Raw genomic sequence first — 22,520 nt, 5'->3', positions numbered from 1 at the left:
TGTGACGTCATCCCAGCAAATGGCTGGCTAACCCCGAGTCTCTCGCCAGACATCAGCAAAATTAACTGACATCGGGCACCCCGACCGGCGCTTCGCGCAACAAAGGCTCCCAACGCCTCCAGGCTTACCGGCAGATGTCTTATAGGCGGAAAGCGATCGATTTGAAGAAGTTCTCGTACACTAAACTGCCGCTGGAAGGAGAGCCTCAAGACAACAACATGGCGGGCGCTGGAACCGAGGCAGCAGACCTCGAGGCGGTGACGGCGGTCACCCTCGCGGCTGAAAACGTGATTCCTTCAAGGGAGGACATGAAGGGATGGTTCGCTGAAATTAAGGCGGAAATCGCGGCGAAAACCGAAGCTATTATGTCCTCCATCGAGGAGCTCAAAGGGGACGTAGCAGAACATGGCCGCCGCTTATTTGAAATTGAAACCAGGGCGGAGGCAAACAGCGTAGACATCAAGGAGCAGCATGAAACATTAAACACTATGCAAGAAGAAATGGAACGCTTGCAAAATAAAATGGAAGACCTAGAAAACAGGTCAAGGCGCCATAATCTCCGGTTTAGAGGTATTCCGGAGGGACCTGACTACGCGGACTGTATAGATACAGTGGTCCAGATTAGCACCATGCTTCTTGCTGCAGGCGCGGGAACAGCTTCCACGGAGCAGGAGGTGGAGGTGAAAATAGCACGGGCGCACAGAGTCTTTGGACCCCGTGTGAACAATTTGCCTAAAGATATTATAGCCTGCTACCACGAATTTGCTGTTAAAGACAAAATCGCCAGCATCGCCCGGCAGCAAACTAGCTGGAAATGGCAGGGCCATGAGGTCATGATTTTTATAGACCTCTCACCCACCACAATAAAGAAGCGGAGGGACTTTAAACCTATTACGGATCTTCTCCGAAAAGAAAATATCAGGTATAGATGGTTGTTCCCATTTGGGCTCAACTTTACTTTGAAAGGTGAAGCACTTAGGGCGAAAACGCCGGCGGAGGCCTCCACTATACTGCGCGACGCAGGTTACCCTGAAATCTTGGGTTTATCGTCTCTTCCAAAGCCACCCGTGCGAAAGGAGGGACCTCCACGCTGGCAACGGGTGAACAGAGGGGATAGGAGGCTGCGGCGACAGCCTGATTCACCCCCTCCGCGTTGAGCTTGGGCAGCGTGAATCTAATGGCCCGAGGAGGGCAAAAGGTTTTCTCTTTGTGACATTGCTGCTTTGACATGCCTGGGTTTCAGGGGCAGGTCCTCGCTTTCAAAGTTCACTTTATGGAACTATTTATTCTTGCTGAAATGTTTCCTAATGATTCTGTCTGTTTCCATGTGATGTTTTCAGGTTCTGAGTTACACAGTTTATAAGTTGGGGATGTCCCAAAATTGTCAGAAAATGTTTCTTTTAGAATATAAGATGTCTTGGGGAAAGGCTATGCTGGGATGATTGACTCCTCCCTTATTCAGACAGCATGGCCCTGGGATAGGGAACAGGCTGTGGGGGAGGGGGGAAAGCGGGAGGGGATGTTAGAGGGCAGCACTTACTATGGCCATATTGCTAGAGGGGACGCTTGGATATTAAAGAATTACAGACAAACTAGCTTCGTAGAGGGGGAGGGACCACAGGTGACAGCCATTGGGATATTCACCTATGACTTTATTAAATCATGACGGCCTTTAACGTTATGTCCCTAAATGTAAAGGGACTGAATACACCTCTTAAACGGCAATCTCTGTTTGATGATTTGAACTTCCATCATACTAAGATCGCCTTTGTACAAGAAACCCATTTAAAGAAGAGATATGAGCGTCTGCTTAAGCACCCTAGTTTTCCTAGGCAGTACTGGGCAGCTAGGCCACTGGCTCGAAAGTACTTAGGCGTGGGAATACTTATGCATAAAGATCTGATATATGAAGAATTATTATGTCGGACGGACCCTGAGGGACGATATCTCTTACTGGTTATTGCCATTGGAGGGGACAGGTATACCCTAATTAGTTCATATGCACCTAACGAGGGACAGGGTGCCTATCTGGACGGCCTTTCGCAGCTTATTGATCTGTGGGCGGAGGGCCATATACTCTTGGGAGGAGACTTTAATCTGACTATAGACCCACGCCTAGACAATTCTCACTCTAATCCTCCGGCTAGACGGACTGACCGTCAGGCTTTCCGCCGTTTTCTGCGGCATCATGGCCTGGTTGATGTGTGGCGGGTTTGGCACCCCAAATTTAGGAATTATACATTCTTGTCTAAAGTGCATAAAACCTACTCGCGCATCGACTACTTGTTAGTGGATAAGGGCTGCTGTACCCAGGTTATTGACCCGACACTGGGCCCTATCACCTGGTCCGATCATGGTCCGGTATTTATGGACTTTCATTTCTCTGGGTACGATAAAGGACAAAAATACTGGAGGCTTAATGATAGTCTCCTCGAGGAGGAGGAATTTTGTACCCAATTATATGGGGAAATTCAGGAATATTTTCAATTGAATGATACCCCTAATATTTCCCCAATTGTACTATGGGACTGTTTAAAAGCGGTGCTGCGCGGCAAGCTTATTGCCAGGGGTGCTTATGTCAAGCGCTGTAGACAGCGGGAAAAAGTTGATATCCTGTCGCGTTTGCAACAGTTGGGGAGAACACATTTAGTTACAGGGGATGATGGCCTATTGGAGCAAATTGATGCCTTGCGCAAACGCCTGGCGGATCTGGAAGCGGCCCAAATAGCCCACAATTTGACTCGCAGTAAGCAGCTATATTATGAAGGGGGTAACAAGGCGGGACGACAGTTAGCCCGCAAATTGAAGGTCCAATATGCCCAGACTAATATTGTAAAATTAAAAGATGAAAATGGGAGGATGCTGACCTCAAATACTGACATTAGGCAGCGCTTTCTCCGTTTTTATACGGAGCTTTATGCCCCTAAAATGGATATCCACCAAGCGGAGTTGGAGGCGTATTTTCACAATACTCCCCTGCCACAAGTCACACCTGAGGCCCAGGTATTCCTAGCTCGGGATATAACTGCAGCGGAAGTGACGTGGGCCATTAAATCGCTGAAGCTAGGCAAGTCGCCCGGACTGGATGGCTACACTGCTTTATTTTATAAAAAATTCATGACTTTATTGGTGCCTCCGCTGGTCTCACTATATAACTCGTTGCAGGGGCCGGTATCGCTATCCCAGGTAGACAATATGGCGGGGGTCACACTGCTGGCGAAACCGGGCCGAGATCCCACGGTCTGCGGCTCTTATCGCCCCATTTCTTTAATTAATTTAGACATGAAAATATTAGCAAAAATATTGGCCCATAGGTTAAATGTGTCCTTACCTGGATTGGTACATCCTGATCAATCTGGCTTCATCCCGGGCCGTATGGCATCGGATAATGTCCGTAAAACGGTAGCTGCCATGGGGTGGGCTCGCTCGCACAATATTCCCATGCTACTGTTAGCTATCGACGCCGAAAAGGCCTTTGACTACGTGCATTGGCCATTTTTGTTTCACACTCTGCGCTTATACAATTTGGGGGACAAGTTCATTAATTGGATACAAAAACTATATGAAGCACCCACTGCTTGTTTGAAAATTAATGGGGGGTATTCCTCTCCGTTTGCGGTTGGTAGAGGTACCAGACAGGGATGCCCGCTGTCGCCCTTGCTCTTTGCCCTCTTTTTGGAGCCCTTTACCCACCGCATACGCAGTAATCCCTTAATCACTGGGGTGCAGGTTGGAGAGTTTACCTCGAAACTGTCGCTTTTCGCAGATGATATTTTGTTCACTATTACTGACCCCCTTCGATCCCTGAGCGCAGTTTCCGATGAATTAGAGGCCTTTAGCAGGGTCTCGGGGTTCTCTGTCAATTGGGAAAAATCGGAACTGCTAAACGTCAATGGCTCCCCAGCCTTGTTGGACCGAGTTACATTGAAGTTCCCCTTTAAGTGGGCTAACCGTAAATTAAAGTATTTGGGGGTCTATCTGGGCACGGACAAGGATCTATTCCACTTAAATTATACCCCTCTTATGGCAAAAATATATAAAGATCTAGAGGAGTGGGATAGGTATCACATTTCCTGGCTGGGACGACTTGCAGTGCTAAAGATGAACATCTTGCCCCGGATTCTATATTTACTACAGACTCTACCCATTGTCATTCCTGTTCAATTGTTGGATAAATGGCAAAAGAGACTAAACAAATATTTGTGGAAGGGGAAAAGACCTCGGATCGCACAGCGAACCTTGTTTGTACCTAGGCATAGGGGAGGGTTGGGAGTGCCTAATCTTGCCCGTTACCATGGCGCGGCCCACCTGAAGGCGGCTATAGAGTGGCATGATTCTAAACATCGTAAGCCATGGGTGCAGTTGGAGCAAGCCTTGCTAGGTGACTTCCCTATTACGGCATTGCTGTGGCAGGCTCGAGCCTCTTGGTGTCCCAGACTGATTTTACCGGAGACCGTACAGGCCACCATGTCCGTTTGGGACCGCTGGAGGACCACCTTAGTGGGAGGGCAAGGTTTTTTCCATAGTTCCCACTTATTTTACCATGGGGAGTTTCGACCAGCGGGCACCCCGACCGCATTCAAAACTTGGATAGACAAAGGTATATTGCAATGGTCGCACATCTGGTCCCCTGGGGGGCTGACCACCTTTCCTACACTTAGCCGCCAATTCCAGTTGGGGCCTGCTGATCTCTTCCGCTACCTACAAGTTAGACACTTTTTCCTTCGACATAGGGTGGCAGTTGACCTGGCAAAGGGTATTTCAACTTTTGAAAGTATGTGTCGTCAGGCCCATTTGGTTACCAAACATATAACCAATCTATACTGTTTATTAAGTGATGACTTTGTTATGTCAGCGTCTCATATTCAAGCATGGCAGGCGGATCTACAGTGCGATAGGACTAAGGAGGATTGGCTGCGGACATTTCTACTTCTGAGGAAGGGACTGATCTCAACCCAGCATATAGAAAATGGATATAAATTATACTTTCGATGGTATGTCACCCCGTGTCTTATTCAGCGCTACTCGCCCAACACTCAGGGACATTGCTGGAAACTTTGTCAGGAGCGAGGCACTTTTTTTCATCTTTGGTGGCAATGTCCGAAAATCCAAGAACTTTGGACATCTATATCGACGTGGATATCAACGATTCTGAATACACGTATTCAGCTTACACCAGCACAAGCATTACTGAATGAGGAGCTCCAAGACAGATCAAGATTTCATAATAACTTTATTAAATTTGTGGTTACGGCGACCAGATGTGCTATAGCACGCAGCTGGAAGGATCCCAGTGTCCCGACGCTATCAATGGTACAGGCAATGGTCCTAAACACCCATACTTTGGGCAAGATTACAGCATTTCGCAATGCGTCGACCCATAACTTTCACAAGGTCTGGGGCCAGTATGAACGATGGTTATGCATTTCTGTTGTATAGTAAAGGCGGGGGCTGGCCGACTGCAGGCTTGGCGTGCCTCGCAACCGGTGTACCAACCCTGGGATAACAGCCTCAAAGGGGTCTTCCAATCGTTTGAGGTGCATGCATTGTCATGGGGCTTGTCACTTCCTAGGTCTCTCTATACTTTGCAGTGTGATGGCATGTTTTTGATTACCAAGTGTCTGTATGTTATATATCAGCTACCTCTACGGGGAGGGGTGGGGGGTTTCTAGGGGGTATATTTGGATAAAATGGCGTTCAGTTATGCTGTACATGCGTATTTTCTGTTCTATTCTGGTTGCATTTATTATGTACTTGGTGCATTTCTGTCTTGTTTTCTGCCAATAAAAGTTATAAATGGGAAAAAAAAAAAAAAAACAACCAAGAGCTGCTACCTGAACTCGTAAAGAACTGCACAATAAGCCCTTGGACAGCCCACTTTGAAGAAAACACAGAATTTCCAACACCAAAGCTCGGATTGGCGAAACGTCTCGTTCTAGACACCAGGACTCAAAAACCTTCCACATTAACGTATGCGAGATTACTTGATGTCTTACGTGACCGGAGAAGAGTAGATACCACTGCTGGAGAATAACCTTTGTGACATAGATGGCGCCTTTCAAAAGCCATGCCGCTAGACAGAAGCAATCGACTTCTTCCAAACAAACGGGTCCTTGGTGAAGTAGGTCTGGAATCTCTGGAAACCGTAGCGGACCTGCCACCGCTAGATTGAGGAGGTCCGCAAATCATGGGCGCCTTGGCCATTCCGGCGCTACTAAAATTACGGGTGCTGGGTGATGCTCCATCCGGAATACCCTACCGATCAGCGGCCAAGGCAGGAATATGTACAGTAGAACGTCAGTGGGCCAGGGTAGTACCAGGGCATCTACCCCTTCCGCTCCAGTCTCTCGGCGACGAGAGTAGAACCTCTGAGCCTTGGTGTTCCGAAACGTTGCCATGAGATCCATGCTGGGCCTGCCCCATGCTACGCATATATGCTGAAAGGCGTCATCCACCAACTCCCATTCTCCGGGATTGAATTGGTGCCGGCTAAGGAAATCCGCTTGCACATTGTCCACGCCTGCAATGTGAGACGCCGCAATGCTGACTAAGTGTTGTTCCGCCCAGCTGATCAACTGACACGCTTCCACAGCCACAGGGTGGCTCCTGGTTCCTCTTTGGAGGTTGATGTATGCCACCATGGTCGCATTGTCCGACAACACCCGGACTGCTCTCCCTTGCAGAAGAGGGCATAACGCTTGTAACGCTAACCTCACTGCTTGAGTCCCCAGCCGATTGATCGACCACTGAGATTTCTCGGGAGACCACAGTCCCTGTACTGATCTCCTCTGGCACACTGCTCCCCAGCCGGAGAGACTGGCGTCCGTGGTGACAACTGGCAGTCTGGCACCTCCAGAGGAACCCCACGGGATAGATTGTCTGTCACCAGCCACCATGAGAGAATGTCCTGCGCCGCCCCTGTAAGCGGCAGAGGGAAATAGAACAGCTCTGATACTGGGTTCCATCGGAACAGTAATGCGTACTGCAAGGGCCGCATATGAGCAAACGCCCAGGGCACCAGTAATGAACCCAAGAACATGTAAATAATCCTGGACCCTGGTAATACTCTTGAGTAACAAGCCCCTCACCTGGTCTTGTAACTTGGAGATGTGTTCCATGGTAAGAAAAACTCATTCCTTCTGAGTGTCGAAAAGAGCTCCCAAATATTCCAAGGACTGAGAGGGTACGAGCCTGCTCTTTGAAAGGTTGACCACCCAGCCCAGCGACTGAAGAAGCTGTAGCACTCTGTGAATCGCGACCCTGGCCAGCATTTCCGATTTCGCTCTAATCAGCCAGTCGGCCAAGTAGGGATAAACCAGTAGACCTTCCCTCGGAGATGGGCCGCCACCACCACCCAAAACCTTGATGAATGTCCTGGGCGCGGTAGCCAGACCGAAGGGTAGAGCCCGAAACTGAAAATGCTGGCCCAGAATGCAGAACTGAAGAAACCTTTGGTGGTCTGGACGGATGCCTATATGAAGGTAAGCTTCCGAAAGATCCAGCGATGCTAGAAATTCTCCCTTTCTGACTGAAGCAATGACCGACCGCAAGGTTTCCATGCGAAAGCGAGGAACCTTTAGACATTTGTTCACACTTTTGGGGTCTAGAATGGGCCGAAAGGATCCCTCTTTCTTTGGCACCACGAAGTAAATGGAGTAGTGACCCTTTCTTTGTACCTCTGGAGGAACTGGGACGATGGCCCGTAACTGCAGAAGCTGCTGCAACGTCTCCCATACCTCTGCTCGCTTTGTGGCATACCCGCAGGGAGAGATGAGAAACCGATCTCGGGGCTGACGTGCAAAATCTAAAGCCTAGCCTTGTTTTATCATGGTCAGTACCCACTGGTCTGTAGTACCTTGGCCCAATCCTCGAAAAACTGGGACAGCCTGCCCCCTATCGCCGGTACTGAGGAGTGGACCGGTGCCCCTTCATTGTGAAGACTTGGATCCTGGGGAAGGCTGAACCGGTTCTGCCGAATCTTCGGCCCAGAAACGGCTGGGACCAGGCCTGTTGCTTTGCTGGTACTGGACGAAAGGAAGAGCTGGGCACCTTCGCTGGTCGATACTGCCGATTCCCTCTGAATCTGGCCCGAGACGAGAAGGAACCTAGAGAGCGAGGTCTGTCCTCCGGCAAACGATGAACTTTATCTCCCAGGGACTGAATCATATCTTCCAAGACCTTTCCAAAGAGTAGCTTACCCTTAAAAGGCAGAGATCCCAGTTGTGCCTTGGACGACATGTCCGCCAACCAGTTTCTTAACCACAAGAGCCTCCGGGCGGAGACCACCAACACCATAGACCTTGCCAACGTCCACAAGAGGTCATGGAAGGCATCAGCGCAGTAAGCCACTGAGGATTCTAGATGGCCCGCCTGGGCAGCCTCCTCATCCGAGAAGCCCGCATTGGCTTGTAATTGCTGCACCCAGCGGAGTCCCGCTCTCATTGTAAAGTTACTGCATATAGATGCCTGAACTCCCATGGCTGAGACCTCAAAAATCCTTTTGAGTTGCACCTCCAACTTCCTGTCCTGTAGGTCCTTGAGCGCTGTCTCCTCTGTGACTGGGATCGTGGTTTTCTAGGTGACAGCAGAAACTGCCACGTCTACCTTAGGGACACGCAACATCTCCAAAGCCTCCTCTGGCAAAGGATACAGTTTATCCATAGCCTTACTGACTTTCAACCCGAGATCCGGGGTATCCCATTCCAGGAACAACAAATCCGTAGCCGAGAAATGGAAAGGAAAAGCGGTGGCAGGACCTCTCAGGCCCAACAACACAGGATCCATCTTACCGAGTTTGGATTCCACAGGAGGGCTGTCAATGCCCAGCTCAGTGAGAATAGCCGGGATAAGTGGTACAAGTTCCTCTTTGCGAAAAAGGCGTACCACCTTAGGGTCGTCATCCTCTGCGGCCTGCCTCTTTCTGCCTGTTGTGGATCAGGATCTGCCTAATCCTCTCCATGCAGAATCTGGGGTTGAGAATCCGGATCTCCGGGATCTGAATCTTGCGCTGAAGAATCAGTACCCCCCTGTAGAGGGGATGCTTAGGCTTGACTGGACCCGCATCCTTATGAGTCTTAGTGCGCTTGTGAGCATGGGACTTAGTCCCTAGAGGCAAGTTACCCCCCCAATGCAGTTTCCCTGTTTGTTTTTGCCTTAAAAGCTTTATGCAGGAAAACAATGAAGGATGAGTCAGAGGAGGATTCAGAAGTCTCCTTAGGACTGTTCTCCGTGGTGAGGGAAGCAGGCTGCACAGATTTCCTGCCCTCAGGGAGCCTCAGCTGAAGAGGAAAACACCCCTCCCCCATGGCTGCCTGAGTAGCAGAGCGGAACATTTGCAATATGGCCTCCATTCCCGCCCTTAGCTGAAAAAGATCAGGTGCAGGCTGAACAGCCCCAGCTGCAACCGAAGAGATTCGTGCCGGCTTAGTTTTCGGCACTTTCTTTATTTCTCTGCACCGGAGAAACCCTCTCCCCCCCCCGGTAAATATTCTGCACAGTCCCACACGGGAGAGCCGTGCGCGGGCCAAGCTGCATGCGCAACACTCGGCATCGGAGGAGCCAGCAATAAAACCAACAAACAAAAAATCTACAAAAATCAGCCCCCCCCCCCCCCCCCCCCAACCAAAAACATGGAGGAAAACACACACACACACACACCCGCGATGAGAGGGAGAAGGAGAGAGACGGCCCGACAAAATGAAAGCAAAAATGAAAACTTTTTTTTTTTAAATTAGTCTTGCCTGAAGTGGTCCAGGATGCTGATCTGTCTGGGTAGAGTGAGCCGGGCTCCCCGTATTGCACCCACTTTGCCCAAGGCTAACAATAGGGTCCTCAACCCTTGTTGGCAGCTGCCTCAAAACCAGCAGGGGATGGCCCTCTCAGGACTTGCCGACCCTCTGGGAGGTTGACCACAGAATTGTTTTTTTGTTTTTTAAAAAAAGAGACCAATCCACTAATTTAAGACAAGAAATCTATTAACTAATTCTGACTAACTATCCCAGAAAATAATATACCCTGACCAGACTGTAGGTTTTGCACATCCATCTGCTTGGACACAGAGTACCGTATTTTTCGCTTCATAAAACACACCTGACCATAAGATGCACCTAGGATTCAGAGTGGGAAAATTTTAAAAAAAAAGTGTGCTAAACCGGCTCTGTTCCCAGGGACTGTGCGTCTTATGGAGCAAATTAGGGTAGGGCATAAAATGTTTTTTGGTCCCCATCCCAACCCTTTAAATTTAATTAGCTACAACCCCCCACCCTCCTGACCGCCCCCCCCCCCCCCCAAGACTTGCCAAAAGTCCCTGGTGGTCCAGCGGGTGTCCGGAGCAATCTCCTGCACTCGGGCCGTCGGCTGCCAGTATTCAAAATGGCGCCAATAGCCTTTCCCCTTACTATGTCACAGGGGCTACCGGTGCCAATGGTCGGCCCCTGTCACATGGTAGGAGCACATTCCATTGCTTCTACCATGTGACAGGGGCCGACCAATGGCACCGGTAGCCCCTGTGACATAGTAAGGGGAAAGGCTATCGGCACCATTTTGAATACTGGCAGCCGACGGCCTGAGTGCAGGAGATTGCTCCGGACCCCCGCTGGACCACCAGGGACTTTTGGCAAGTCTTTGTGGGGGGGGGGGGGCAGGAGGGGAGGGGGTTGTAGTTAATTAAATTTAAAGGGTTGGGATGGGGACAAAAACCAAAACATTGGTTGTAGGGTTTTTTTTTTGTTTTTTTAATATTCGCTCCATAAGACGTACAGACATTTTCCCCCCACTTTTGGGGGGAAAAAGTGTCTCTTATGGAGCGAAAAATACTGTTATACTGCCGGACTGTAGGTGGCACTCTCCTATATAAGGCGGAGCTTTGTTTTAAAAACATCTGTCTCCATCTGCTAGAGGGGGGGCAAAACCCAGCATTCTGGACTGATCAGAGTACGTACAGGGAAGTGAGAAATTCTCCCTTCTGCACCGCCATGATCACTGATTTTAACATTTCCATCTGAAAATGAGTAACCCAGAGGGCTCGACTAATTCCCTTGAGGTCCATAATAGGTCGAAGCAAACCCTCTTTCTTGGGAACCATGAAGTAAATGGAATAGCGCACAGTAACCTCCTGATCCTTTGGAACTGAAACCATGGCCTTCAGGGTGATCAACCATTGCAGGGTGGACTGGACCGCTGACTTCTTTTCTACAGAGTTGCAGAAGGAAACCATAAAAGCATCTGAGACAGGACAGCAAAGTTCCAAAGCATATCCGTCCCGCACCTCTTCCAAAACCCACTGGTCAGAAGTGATGTGAATCCACCTCCGATAAAACTAAAACAGGCAACCGCCTATCTCTAGCACTGGAGGATGGACCCCCGAAACTCACTGGGAGGATCACAGAGTTCTGGAGACAGAGGCGCCATCTTTGCCTGGCTTCCTTGCCCAAAAGGACTGAGACATACCAAATGTCCGAGATCTCAGACTACTCAAATCTCTGGAGAAGCGAAAATGCTGAGAGCTCCGAAACTGCCCCTTTATCTGAGAAAACCAGGGAGTCTACTTCTTATCCTCCAGCAACAGAGGAAATCTTGACTCTTCCCACTGATCAGCCATCTGAAGACCCTGCAGGGACGAATTCCCCTGTGGAGACATCTCCCTGGGCCTCAACACACTTTTGACACACATTGAGGGACCTTCTGGGACTAAGGACCCACATATGGCATGCTGAGCAGATACGAAACTTCTTCCCGCACTGCTTCCCCAATGCCATGTCACACTCTCTCTCTTTTCCCTAACAGACTGAGCAAGCACGTCTCACTGTGTGCCCCAGCAGTTTCTGCCATTTAAAAGGGAGCTTGCCGCTAGTGACTATAATGCCGTTAAAACTCCGCTGGTTCCAAAAGTAGTCTCACAGCACTCCTTGATTGCGTGGTTCGGCGCGGCTGTGATCACAGCTGCCTGACTGATCGGCCTGAAAAGAATCTTATCAACACCCACTCCCAGTACTGCCCAATGTGCGTGTTTTGTTGGTTTTTTTTTTTTTTTTAAACTTTCTCTGCCAAAACCGGCAACAGACAAAAAATGGCAGGGAGAGAGAAGATGGAAGAAAGGAGGACCAGACAAATAAGAGGACTATGGAGCAGGGCTGATCCCGGGGCCTCCTTACCCCACCAGATCTCTTCTCCTATCAGGCGGAGGGTTAGGACCACAGCCTTCACCTCACTCCTTTCCAGTCTCTTGAAATAGTTTCCAGAGTCTCAAATTGAGGGAGGGAGCGACTGCTTTCATCACAGGAGGTCAAAATGGCCTGCTCAATCCTGGCAGGCTGAAATCCACAAGGATGCATGTCCACCACCTGCTGGAGATGGAGAAAAACTGGCTGGCTGGTGCTTGAGCAAAGCTATACGAGGGTGACATCAATGAGGAGTCGGTCTCTGTCTCCATCTGCTGTTGGAGTGCACAATTCACTGGTGTGGACTGGCTTATCCAGATGAAGATGAAGTATGTTTTGCAATTATGTCTACATTTTTATGTACATCTAAATCATAGACAGTAAATAGACTCACCAGTAAGTACCCAGTCTCTCTCTGGTTGACTCTTGTCCCCATGGATACACATTGCTGGCCAGCTATCAAACAGAAAAAAAAGTGCAATGCTATAGTGACGATGGTAAACCACTTTTCACCAATTATACAAATGCTGTGCCCTTAGTTAACATTCTGATCACCATGATACATAATGTAATCCAGGGGTCCACAAACAGGGGTGGGGGGGGGGGGGAAAAACAAGCTTACAGGAGGCCGCCAGCAGCAGTGAGCACAAAAAGACAAGAGTGCTCATCTCTGCTGTCTGGGGCTTAGTGGAATGCTGTATCAGGGGAAGGTGCATGTGGCCGCTGATGGACCTGATCCCACCGCCATGCAGCTGCCAGCAGACCTCATCCCACCAGTGGCTGAGCAGAGGAGGACACCCTTCCAGTCTGTGCAGGCCCGTGGTACTAGAAATTGTGACAGGAACACTTTCTCTATGCTGATCTTGCAATGCATGAGATCAGCATGGAAGAAGTGCTAGCCCCGCCAATTTTTAATAACGCGTGCCTGCACAAAGGAAGCAGAACAGGCTTCAGTTCCAGAAGCAGCAATGTGTGACTGGCTCCTCCCCAACAACCATGCGGCGGTGGTGATAGCAGCAGCAGGAGAGAGCAAGAGAGAAAGAAAGATAAAGAGAGAGAGAATGGGCGTCTGCCTATGCATGGGTGAGTATGGGTGCCTGCTTGGGGGGGGGGGGGGGGTTGTCTGTTTGGAAGAACAGGTGCCTGCCTGAGCATGCATCTGTATGAGAATGAATGAGTGCCTGACTGGGGTCTGCCTGTGTATAAAAATGAATGGGTGCCTGCATGGGGGTCTGTCTTTGTGTAAGAATGAATGAGTGTCTGCCTAGGGTCTGTGTGTATGAGAATGAATGGGTGCATGCCTGAGGGTCATGTGGGTGAGAACTTGTGTGTGTATGAGTAAGAGCTTGTGTGTACCTGGTGGTGGGGAGAGGGTCTTAGAACCTGTGTATGAGAGTGTGTGGGTGTGTATGAGAACATGTATGTATGTGTGAGAGAGAATGAACATGCGAGTGTCTGTGAAAGAGAGGATAAAGTTTGCTTGTCCCACTAGCCCCCTAATCCTCGACAATTTCAGAGTGACTGGAAATAAAGAGTTCCCAGGTATGACAGCAGGGTTTTTTTTTAATCCTTATTTGTTTTAATTATTGGATGTTATTTGATCTGTGTGCTGTTTTGAAATATTTTATTAGTGCTTGGGAAATTAAAAAATATATATATGACTAATAGATGTTATTCTATTTTTCAGTAGTTTCAAAATCATTTTTATTAGTATGATTCTACTATTATAATTGATGCTTTATGTATCTTGATTTTTTTTTGTTTATGAAAATGGTGATTCTCAAAAGCCAAGCTGTAAGACAGGAGCTAGCCACCTGATCTGAAAATACAAGACCCTGGTGTAGAAGCTTTGTTAGATGGGCAAGACGCAACTGCCTGTCCACAGCTAGATTGACCAGATCCATAAACCATGGCTGCTGAGGCCACTCCGGTGCCACTAGAATCACTTCTCCCAAGTGAATTTCTATTTGTCACAATACTTTGCCCACCAGCAGCCACGGCAGAAACATGTACAGGAGAACACTTTGTGGTCATGGCAGCACCAAGGCATTGACGCCTTCTGTTCCCTGTACGTACCAGGATCAGTCCAGACAGTGGGGTTATCTCCCCCTTCCAGCAGATGGAGTCAGATAGAATTTTGAAGGATGCTTCCTTATAAGGTAGTGCACCCTCTACTAATCCTCAGTATTCTCTTGACTCCAGCAGATGACAGTGGTGGCTTTCGTTCCCCACTGAGATGACTAGAAAGCTATTTTAGGAATTTTCTCTATTTTCCTCAGCTTTCCTTTCTTTTGGATGGATCAAGTCTGATTTAAAAAAAAAAAAAAAATCTTTTGAATTTTGAATTTCTGAGGGAATTATTTGGAGAGCTCTCCTGTGACCTCTGCTCTTGTTTTAGTGGGAGCATGCTAAGCTTGCAGGCAGTACTTTTTGCAGCTCTCCCCAGCCCCTCTCATCTTTGTTGTCGGGGTAAGTTTTTTTTTTTTTCCTTTTTGACAGGGTATTTCCTCTCTTCCTCTCTCCGGGGTGCAAGTCGGTGGTGCCAACCTCTTCCCCCTGTGGCTGCTATCAGACCCGCTGCCCTTGAGACGCAGTTTTCCTCGGGGAAGCCGGCACAGAGAGGCGCTATTCCTCTGTGCCTCTATCTGTGGCTTGCTGAGGAATAGAGAGAGAGCAGGGCTGAAGCGGAGGCTATTACCCGCTTCTTACAGCCACGAACCTGGTGAACGTGAGGAAGAACAGGCTGAAGCGGAGGTTTTTCCTGCTTCCCGCAGCTTTAAACCCTGCCTGTTTCTCGCGTTGAAATCAGCTGGTTCCCTCGCAGATCCGTCGGGGATCCCCATGCCTCGTTCGTCCAGGTGCTGCACTTGTGGAGACCCCGGTTGGAGGCTCTCCTACAAGGGAAATTGCACAGCTTGCCTCCCTGGTGGGGAGGGACCCTCTCAGCCGCCGGGCCGCTCTGGTTCTCGTCTTCTGGCACGCCTCGATGGACAGGGGCCGACCCCAATCCCGCTGACCGCGGGAACATCGGCCATTTTGTCTCCAGACTCGGCTGCCCCTGCGCTAACAGGAGAAGAGCAGGACATGCCTATCTCATTTCAGCCGCCGGTTTTGACACCCGTTCCACCTCTGAAGCCTTTTCCTCTGTCAGGGGATCTTCCCACTCTTCCTCCATCGGGGCCACCTCAGTTTTCCACGGATTTTGTTCTCCTGCTTCACAATGCTTACCTGGCCAGAATGGGCCAGCACCAGGAATTTCTGGCGGGACCTCCTCCTCCTAAGGTATCCAGAATGGCTGTTTCCACTGAGGTCTTAGGGAGTGCCCAAGGGTCAGCGGTCCCGGGAACAGGGGTGCCTCCAACCACCTCAAGCGATCCGAGGGTCCGTTTGGTTCACCCCTCTGCATGGGGGGTAGGGGGGTGGGGTGTCTGTTCCTCAGTAGGACCCGGATCTGGATGAATCTTCAACTACGGCTCAATTGGAAGGGGATGATCCTAGAATCCTAGATCTTCCAGAGGGATGGGCTGGTCCCCCTCATTCCACATATCCTACAGGAATTGGACATTGAGGCTCCTCAGGACCCGTCTGAGCCTAATCCACCAGCGAAGAAAGGGGACCCCCTTCTGGCTGGTCTACGTCCGCCATGTAGGTCCTTTCCTTTCCTTCCCATCCCACTTTCCTTCAACTGTTATCCAGGGAATGGGATTCTCCGGAGACCTCCCTCAAGGTTAGCAGAGCCATGGATAAGCTATATCCTCTCCCGGATGATTTCCTGGAGCTCCTTAAGGTTCCCAAAGTAGATTCTGCGGTCTCAGCGGTGACGAAAAGAACTACCATTCCAGTAATTCAGAACACTACTACATAACTATACAACAGACCTCAACACAGCAAAGCGCAATTTCTACACATCAAGAATACATGATTACCAATATAACCCGAGGACCCTCTTCGCCTATGTCAAAGACCTAACCAACCCCATCCAAATTGACAATACGCCAAACTCCAGCAACATCTCAAGTGAAAAACTAGCACAATTCTTCAAGGACAAAGTTAACAACATCATCGCCAAGATTCCCCAAAACTACAACGACCCAGTTGACATCCCCCCTCCCATCCACACATGGTCACAATTCACACCCGTTGCTTCCACAGAAATCGAGCCTATCATCAGAAAAACCAACCCTGCATCCCACCCTCTAGACCCCATCCCCATCAAAACCCTAAAACTCAGAGAGATTATTGTCAAACCAATAACCTACATCATTAACTTATCCCTAGAACAAGGAATCTTCCCAGAAAAACTCAAAAACGCCATCATCAAACCTATCATCAAAAAACCTCAACTCGACAAATCCGACCCAGCAAATTACAGACCAGTCTCCAACCTCCCATTCCTAGCAAAAATCATCGAAAAAACAGTCAATCAACTCACAGAACACCTTGAAACCTATAATGTTCTACAGCCTGCACAACATGGTTTCAGAAAATTCTTCAGCACTGAAACCCTCCTCCTCTCTCTCACTGATACCATCCTCAGAGGCCGCGACAAAGGCAAATCTTTCCTCCTGATACTTCTTGATATATCCGCCGCCTTTGACACCATCAATCACAGAACTCTCCTCACCAGACTTAAAGAAATTGGTCTCCAAGACACCACAATCAAATGGTTCAACTCCTACCTCTCAAACAGATCCTACATCGTCAAAACGAACTCATCTGAATCCTCTCAAGTGCCCCTCACTCATGGAGTCCCACAAGGTTCTTCACTATCCTCAACCCTATTTAACATTTACCTCATCCCACTATGCAAATACCTTTCAGAGGCAAACCTCACCTACTTCATCTATGCAGACGACATACAAATATTACTCCCCATAAACAAGTCCATCCAACTAACCATGGAAAAATGGAACAAACTCAGCTCAAATCTATCCCACTTGCTATCTCAATTATCACTATGCCTCAACCAAGCCAAAACAGAAATCATTCACATCCACGATGACCGTCCCTCTCATCCACTCAAGTGCACCCCCTCCGACCACCCAGGAAGCTCAACCAACCCGGGAGTGCCACAAATCTCACCCACGCCGTCCACAAGAAACCTAGGCGTAACAATCGACAGCCAACTCAACTTTAAACGACACATCTCCAATACAATCAAGGATGGATTCTTCAAACTCCAGACACTAAAAAAACTCAAACCCCTTCTCCAAGAGCACGATTTCCGAACAGTCCTTCAATCAATTATCTTCACAAAACTTGACTACTGCAACTCCCTCCTCCTTGGCCTACCAGAAACCCACATCAAACCCCTCCAAGTGCTACAGAACGCTGCCGCCAGAATCATCTCTAACAACAAAAAATCCTCCCACATCACACCCACTCTCAAAGAACTCCACTGGCTACCCATTACACAAAGAATCCAGTATAAAACCCTCACCCTCATGCACAAAAAAATAAACAACAACAATATGAACTGGCTAAACAACGGAATACAACCTTACCCTACACTCAAAGAACTCTCAGATCCACCAACACTGGCCTTCTAGCCGTACCCAATCTCAAATCTGCACACCTCAACGTCACCCGCAAACGAGCCATAACAATAGCGGGCCCCACCTTATGGAACTCCCTCCCCACCTGTCTCAGAAATGAACCTTCATTGCAAGTCTTCAAAAACACCTCAAAACATGGCTGTTCCTAAAAGCTTTCCCACCTGACACGTAACCTGCCCAAATGCAACTGCAACACACCACGCCCCCTACACAAGCATCTCGCACCACCATCTTCCCTCCCTTGCACCACCTTCCTCCCACCTATCCCCCCCCCCTCCCCCCCTTTCAACCCTCCTTGCCAACCTTAACCTTAAAATATCCTCATCAACAAGTCATTTATGTACATATGTTATATACTATATCAAATGTTCCATGTAATCCTGTTATTTCTGTTACAATTCGTTATATTTTATTACAATGTTATAATTTATTATATTTATTACAATGTTATAATGTAAAATAGGGCTGTTACTACCCTATTCTTTTAGTTATCTGGAAACCGATGTGATATCTCGATCGAACGTCGGTATATAAAAGAAATAAATAAATAAAATAAATAATGGGTGGTGCAGCCTTGCGAGATCTTCAGGATCGAAAGCTGGAAGTTTATCTTAAGAGAGTATTTGAGGTGTCCGCGCAGCCATTTGTTGTTCCTTCGTTCAGCATGCAGGCCTCCGCTGGCTTCAACAGCTGCTCAGCTCCCAGGAGTTGCCTCCTGAGGAAGCACTTCAGGCAGACCACCTAGAGGCCTTCATAGCATATGGAGCAGACACTCTATATGACATTCTGAGAGTCTTGGCCAGATCTATGGTTTCTGCAGTCTTGGCTAGACGCCTCCTCTGGCTCCGCAGCTGGTTGGCGGATTCTTCTTCCAAGTTGCAGCTGGGATCCCTACCCTTCAAGGGTAAGCTACTATTTGGGGAGGATCTGGACCAGATTATCAAGTCCCTTGGAGAGAATAAGGTACACAAACTGCCAGAGGATCGCCCTCGTTCTTCTAGGTCGTTCAATTCCACTAGAAGCCGATTCAGAAATCAACGTCGTTTCTGCCAGGCAAGGACTACAGCCTCTCATCAGCCGTCCTCTCGATCTCAATCCTGGACTCAGTCCTTTCGTGCCCAAAGACAGCCCTGCTCTGGTCTGGCCCAAGGATGTCCTCCAAGCCTTTACAATGAAGCTATGCCGGCCCACACCCCAATCCCCAGGATAGGGGGACGTGTCTCCCTTTTCTACGAGGAGTGGGTCAACATCACGTCAGATCAGTGGGTCCTGGATATTCTAAGTCACGGCTTCCTTCGTAGTCCCCAAGAAGGAAGGTTCCTTCCGCCCGATCTTGGATCTCAAGATGGTCAACAGGGCCCTCAAGATTCCCCACTTTCAGATGGAAACCTTGTGCTCCGTGATAGCGGCGGTGCACTCCGGAGAAGTTTTGGCCTCCCTGGATCTGACAGAAGCTTATCTACACATTCCCATCCTCCAGGCACATCAGCGTTTTCTGCGATTCAAGATTCTGGGACAACTTTTCCAGTTCCAGGCTCTACCCTTTGGTCTTGCGACCGCTCCTCGAACCTTCACGAAGGTGATAATAGTAGTAGCTACCGCTCTCCGGAGGGAGGGAGTCTTGGTGCACCCATACCTGGATGTCTGGCTCATTCGGGCAAAGTCCTCAGCCCAGTGCCACCAGATGGTCAACAAGGTGTTGACGCTTCTTCACTCCCTTGGTTGGGTGGTCAACTTCGCCAAGAGCAGTCTTTCTCCATCTCAATCTCTGGACTTCCTGGGGGCGCATTTCGACATAGCGCTGGGCAAGGTGTCCCTGCCCCCGGACAGGGCTTATACACTCATAGCTTAGATACGACGATTCATCGGTCTCTCGCTTCCAACGGCGTGGGATTACCTCCAGGTCCTGGGATCCATGACTTCCACCATCGATCCGGTCCCCTGGGCATTTGCGCATATGCGTCCCTTACAGCGCGCCTTGCTCTCCCGCTGGAAGCTGGTGTCTCAGGACCTTCCAAGCCATCCTCCCTCTCCCGCAGGGAGCCAAGGACAGTCTCTCAACCTGACTCATCTTCTCCAGGGTGTTCCTTTGGACATCCCGAAATTGGTAACCGTCACGACGGACGCCAATCTCTCTGGCTGGGGAGCGGTGTGTCAGATGAGTTCTATGCAAGGGAAGTGGACACCATCCCAAGCAACTTGGCCGATCAATCGCTTGGAGACCAGAGCAGTGCATCTGGCATTGAAATGCTTCCTACCTCTCGTCCGTCGCGCAGTCCGAACACTCTCAGACAATGCGACCACTGTGGCTTACATCAATCGCCAAGAGGGCACGAGGAGCCAGCATGTCTCTCGGGAGACAGACAGGTTAATGGCGTGGGCGGAGACTCACCTCTCCCGCCTAGCGGGTTCCCACACCGCAGGCGTAGACAACGTTCAAGCCGACTTTCTTAGTCAACATTGTACATGGCTGGACAGTATATTGTATTTCCTGAACTTATTGGCAACCTATTCTGCCACCATGTGCTTTGGCAAGCTCTTCGTCTACCATGTGCTTTGACAAGTCCAGCACCAGGAAGAAGCCAACTCCCCAGAGACAGTACCTGATTGAACTAAAAGCAACGATCCCCATTGGTCACCGGAAGTAGAAAACACACCCAGGATGCATGTCAGAACATTCCTATTGGACATTGCAAAAAGTTTAAAAGTCACGGACACACAGCTCCACGCTGAGAAGCACCACTGAAAACCCCGTTGTAACTTGCCTGCTTCGCCGTGGAACAACAACTTCCTCATTTTCTTGTTCCGCTTTTCTTTGTCTCTGTCTTTCTCTTAAATAAACTTGCTTTTTAGATCAAACAGCTGCCTGCATCCCGGAGAGTGGGAACTCTCAGAGGAGGCGGTGAATCTCCTGTTCCACAGAGGGGGGGACCCCCTACCTGGACCTAATGGCAACCTCCTGGAATGCCAAGGCAGCTCAGTTCTTCAGTCGCAGAAGAGAGTATGGCGCAGAGGGAGTGGATGCCTTAGTCCTCCCCTGGCCCCGTCATGTGCTCCTCTACGTGTTTCCTCCTTGGCCTCTGGTGGGCAACGTGTTCCGGAGAATAGAATCCCACCAGGGCCCGGTAATTCTGGTGGCACCGGAATGGCCCCGTCGCCTGTGGTTTGCAGACTTGATCAACCTCGAAGTGGGCGGACTTCTTCGTCTGGGTCACCTTCCACGCTTGCTGCATCAGGGTCCGGTATCTTTCGCCCAGGCCGATCACTTGTGTCTTGCGGCCTGGCTTTTGAGAGGCGCTGGCTGAGACGGCGTGGATACCCAGAGGCCGTTATCTCAACCCTCCTCAAGGCTAGAAAGACGACTGCATCCATCTCCTATGTCAGGGTATGGAAGGTTTTTGAGAACTGGTGTGCCTCCATACCTGTGTCGCCACGGACTGCCTCGGTGGCTCAGATCCTATCTTTTCTTCAACAGGGACTGGATAAGGGTCTGGCCTACAACTCGCTGAGCGTGCACGTCTTCGCCCTAGGCTCTCTACTTCATCAACAAGAGGGAACTTCCCTTTCCTCTCACCCGGATATCATCAGATTCCTCAGGGGGGTGAAGCACGTGAAACCCCCGGTCCACGCTCTTTATCCTTTGTGGAGACTCAATCTCGTTCTCCGAATCTTGGTCGGGCCACCCTTTGAACCCATGCGTTCCACGACCCTCAAGGATATCACTCTCATGACTGTTTTCCTGGTAGCTATCTGTTCTGCCCGCAGAATCTCAGAGCTTCAAGCACTCTCTTGCAGAGAGCCCTACCTTCGTTTTACGATTCGGGAGTTTCCTTGCGCACTGTGCCTGCTTTTCTGCCCATAGTGGTTTCCAAGTTCCACTTGAATCAGACTGTAGAGCTTCTGTCCTTCTCAGCGGACGATTCGGCGGATCTACGCAAGCTAAATGTCAAGCGTATCCTCATTCGCTATCTGGAAGTCACTAATGATTTTCACTTGTCGGACCATCTTTTTGTTCTCTGGCATGGTCCGAAGAAGGGGGCCAAGGCGTCGAAAACTACCATTGCTCGCTGGCTGAAGGAGGCGATCTCGGTGGCCTACATTGGGGCGGGTCGACAACCTCTAGCGGGTGTCAAGCCCCATTCTCTTTGAGCTCAGGCTGCTTCCTGGGCGGAGATGCAATCTGTTTCATTCCAGGAGATTTGTTGAGCAGCAACTTGGAAATAGTTACATACCTTTGCTCGTCATTATTGTCTACACATACAGTCGCCTACTTTTGGCTCCTTTGACTCTAGGGTCATTCGAGCAGGGCTTTCCGGGGCCCACCCTACGTAGGGAAGCTTTGGTACATCCCACTGTCTAGACTGATCCTGGTACGTACAGGGAAAAGAAAAATTATTCCTTACCTGCTAATTTTCGTTCCTGTAGTACCAAGGATCAGTCCAGACTCCCTCCCTGACTGTTTATTGGGTTTGGGATTGCCTTTCTGCTCAAATTGTTCTTCAGCGCCTTTTTCCTTTGGCTGGTTAATGGTTCATTCTGCAAGTTTGTTGTTTGACACTGTTTTGTGCTTATTGCACACTGTTATTTGTTACTTAATTCTATTGTTCTTGATCCATCCTGGTTTTCCTCTTTGCTTTGATATACTCCATACTGAGGATTAGTAAAGGGTGCACTACCTTATAAGGAAGCATCCTTCAAAGTTCTATCTGACTCCCATCTGCTGGAAGGGGGAAATAACCCCACTGTCTGGACTGATCCTTGGTACTACAGGAACGAAAATTAGCAGGTAAGGAATCATTTTCTTTTC

General features: G+C 49.3%; 1 protein-coding gene across 1 annotated transcript in view; it reads right to left on the bottom strand.

Annotated features, from left to right (window-relative positions):
* The window catches only part of DDX17 (DEAD-box helicase 17), a 195,429-nt gene that overhangs the window by 32,703 nt on the left and 140,206 nt on the right, over positions 1–22,520 (bottom strand). Inside the window, exon 10 of the mRNA XM_029590213.1 lies at positions 12,553–12,614. Within this exon, the coding sequence (XP_029446073.1) occupies positions 12,553–12,614 (62 nt within the window). The remainder of the gene's footprint in view (positions 1–12,552; positions 12,615–22,520) is intronic.

Source organism: Rhinatrema bivittatum, chromosome 2 (assembly GCF_901001135.1).
Source record: "Rhinatrema bivittatum chromosome 2, aRhiBiv1.1, whole genome shotgun sequence".
NCBI classification, from domain to species: domain Eukaryota; kingdom Metazoa; phylum Chordata; class Amphibia; order Gymnophiona; family Rhinatrematidae; genus Rhinatrema; species Rhinatrema bivittatum.
The sequence above is the reverse complement of the archived record's forward strand: the minus strand, read 5'-3'. Positions and strand labels throughout refer to the sequence as shown.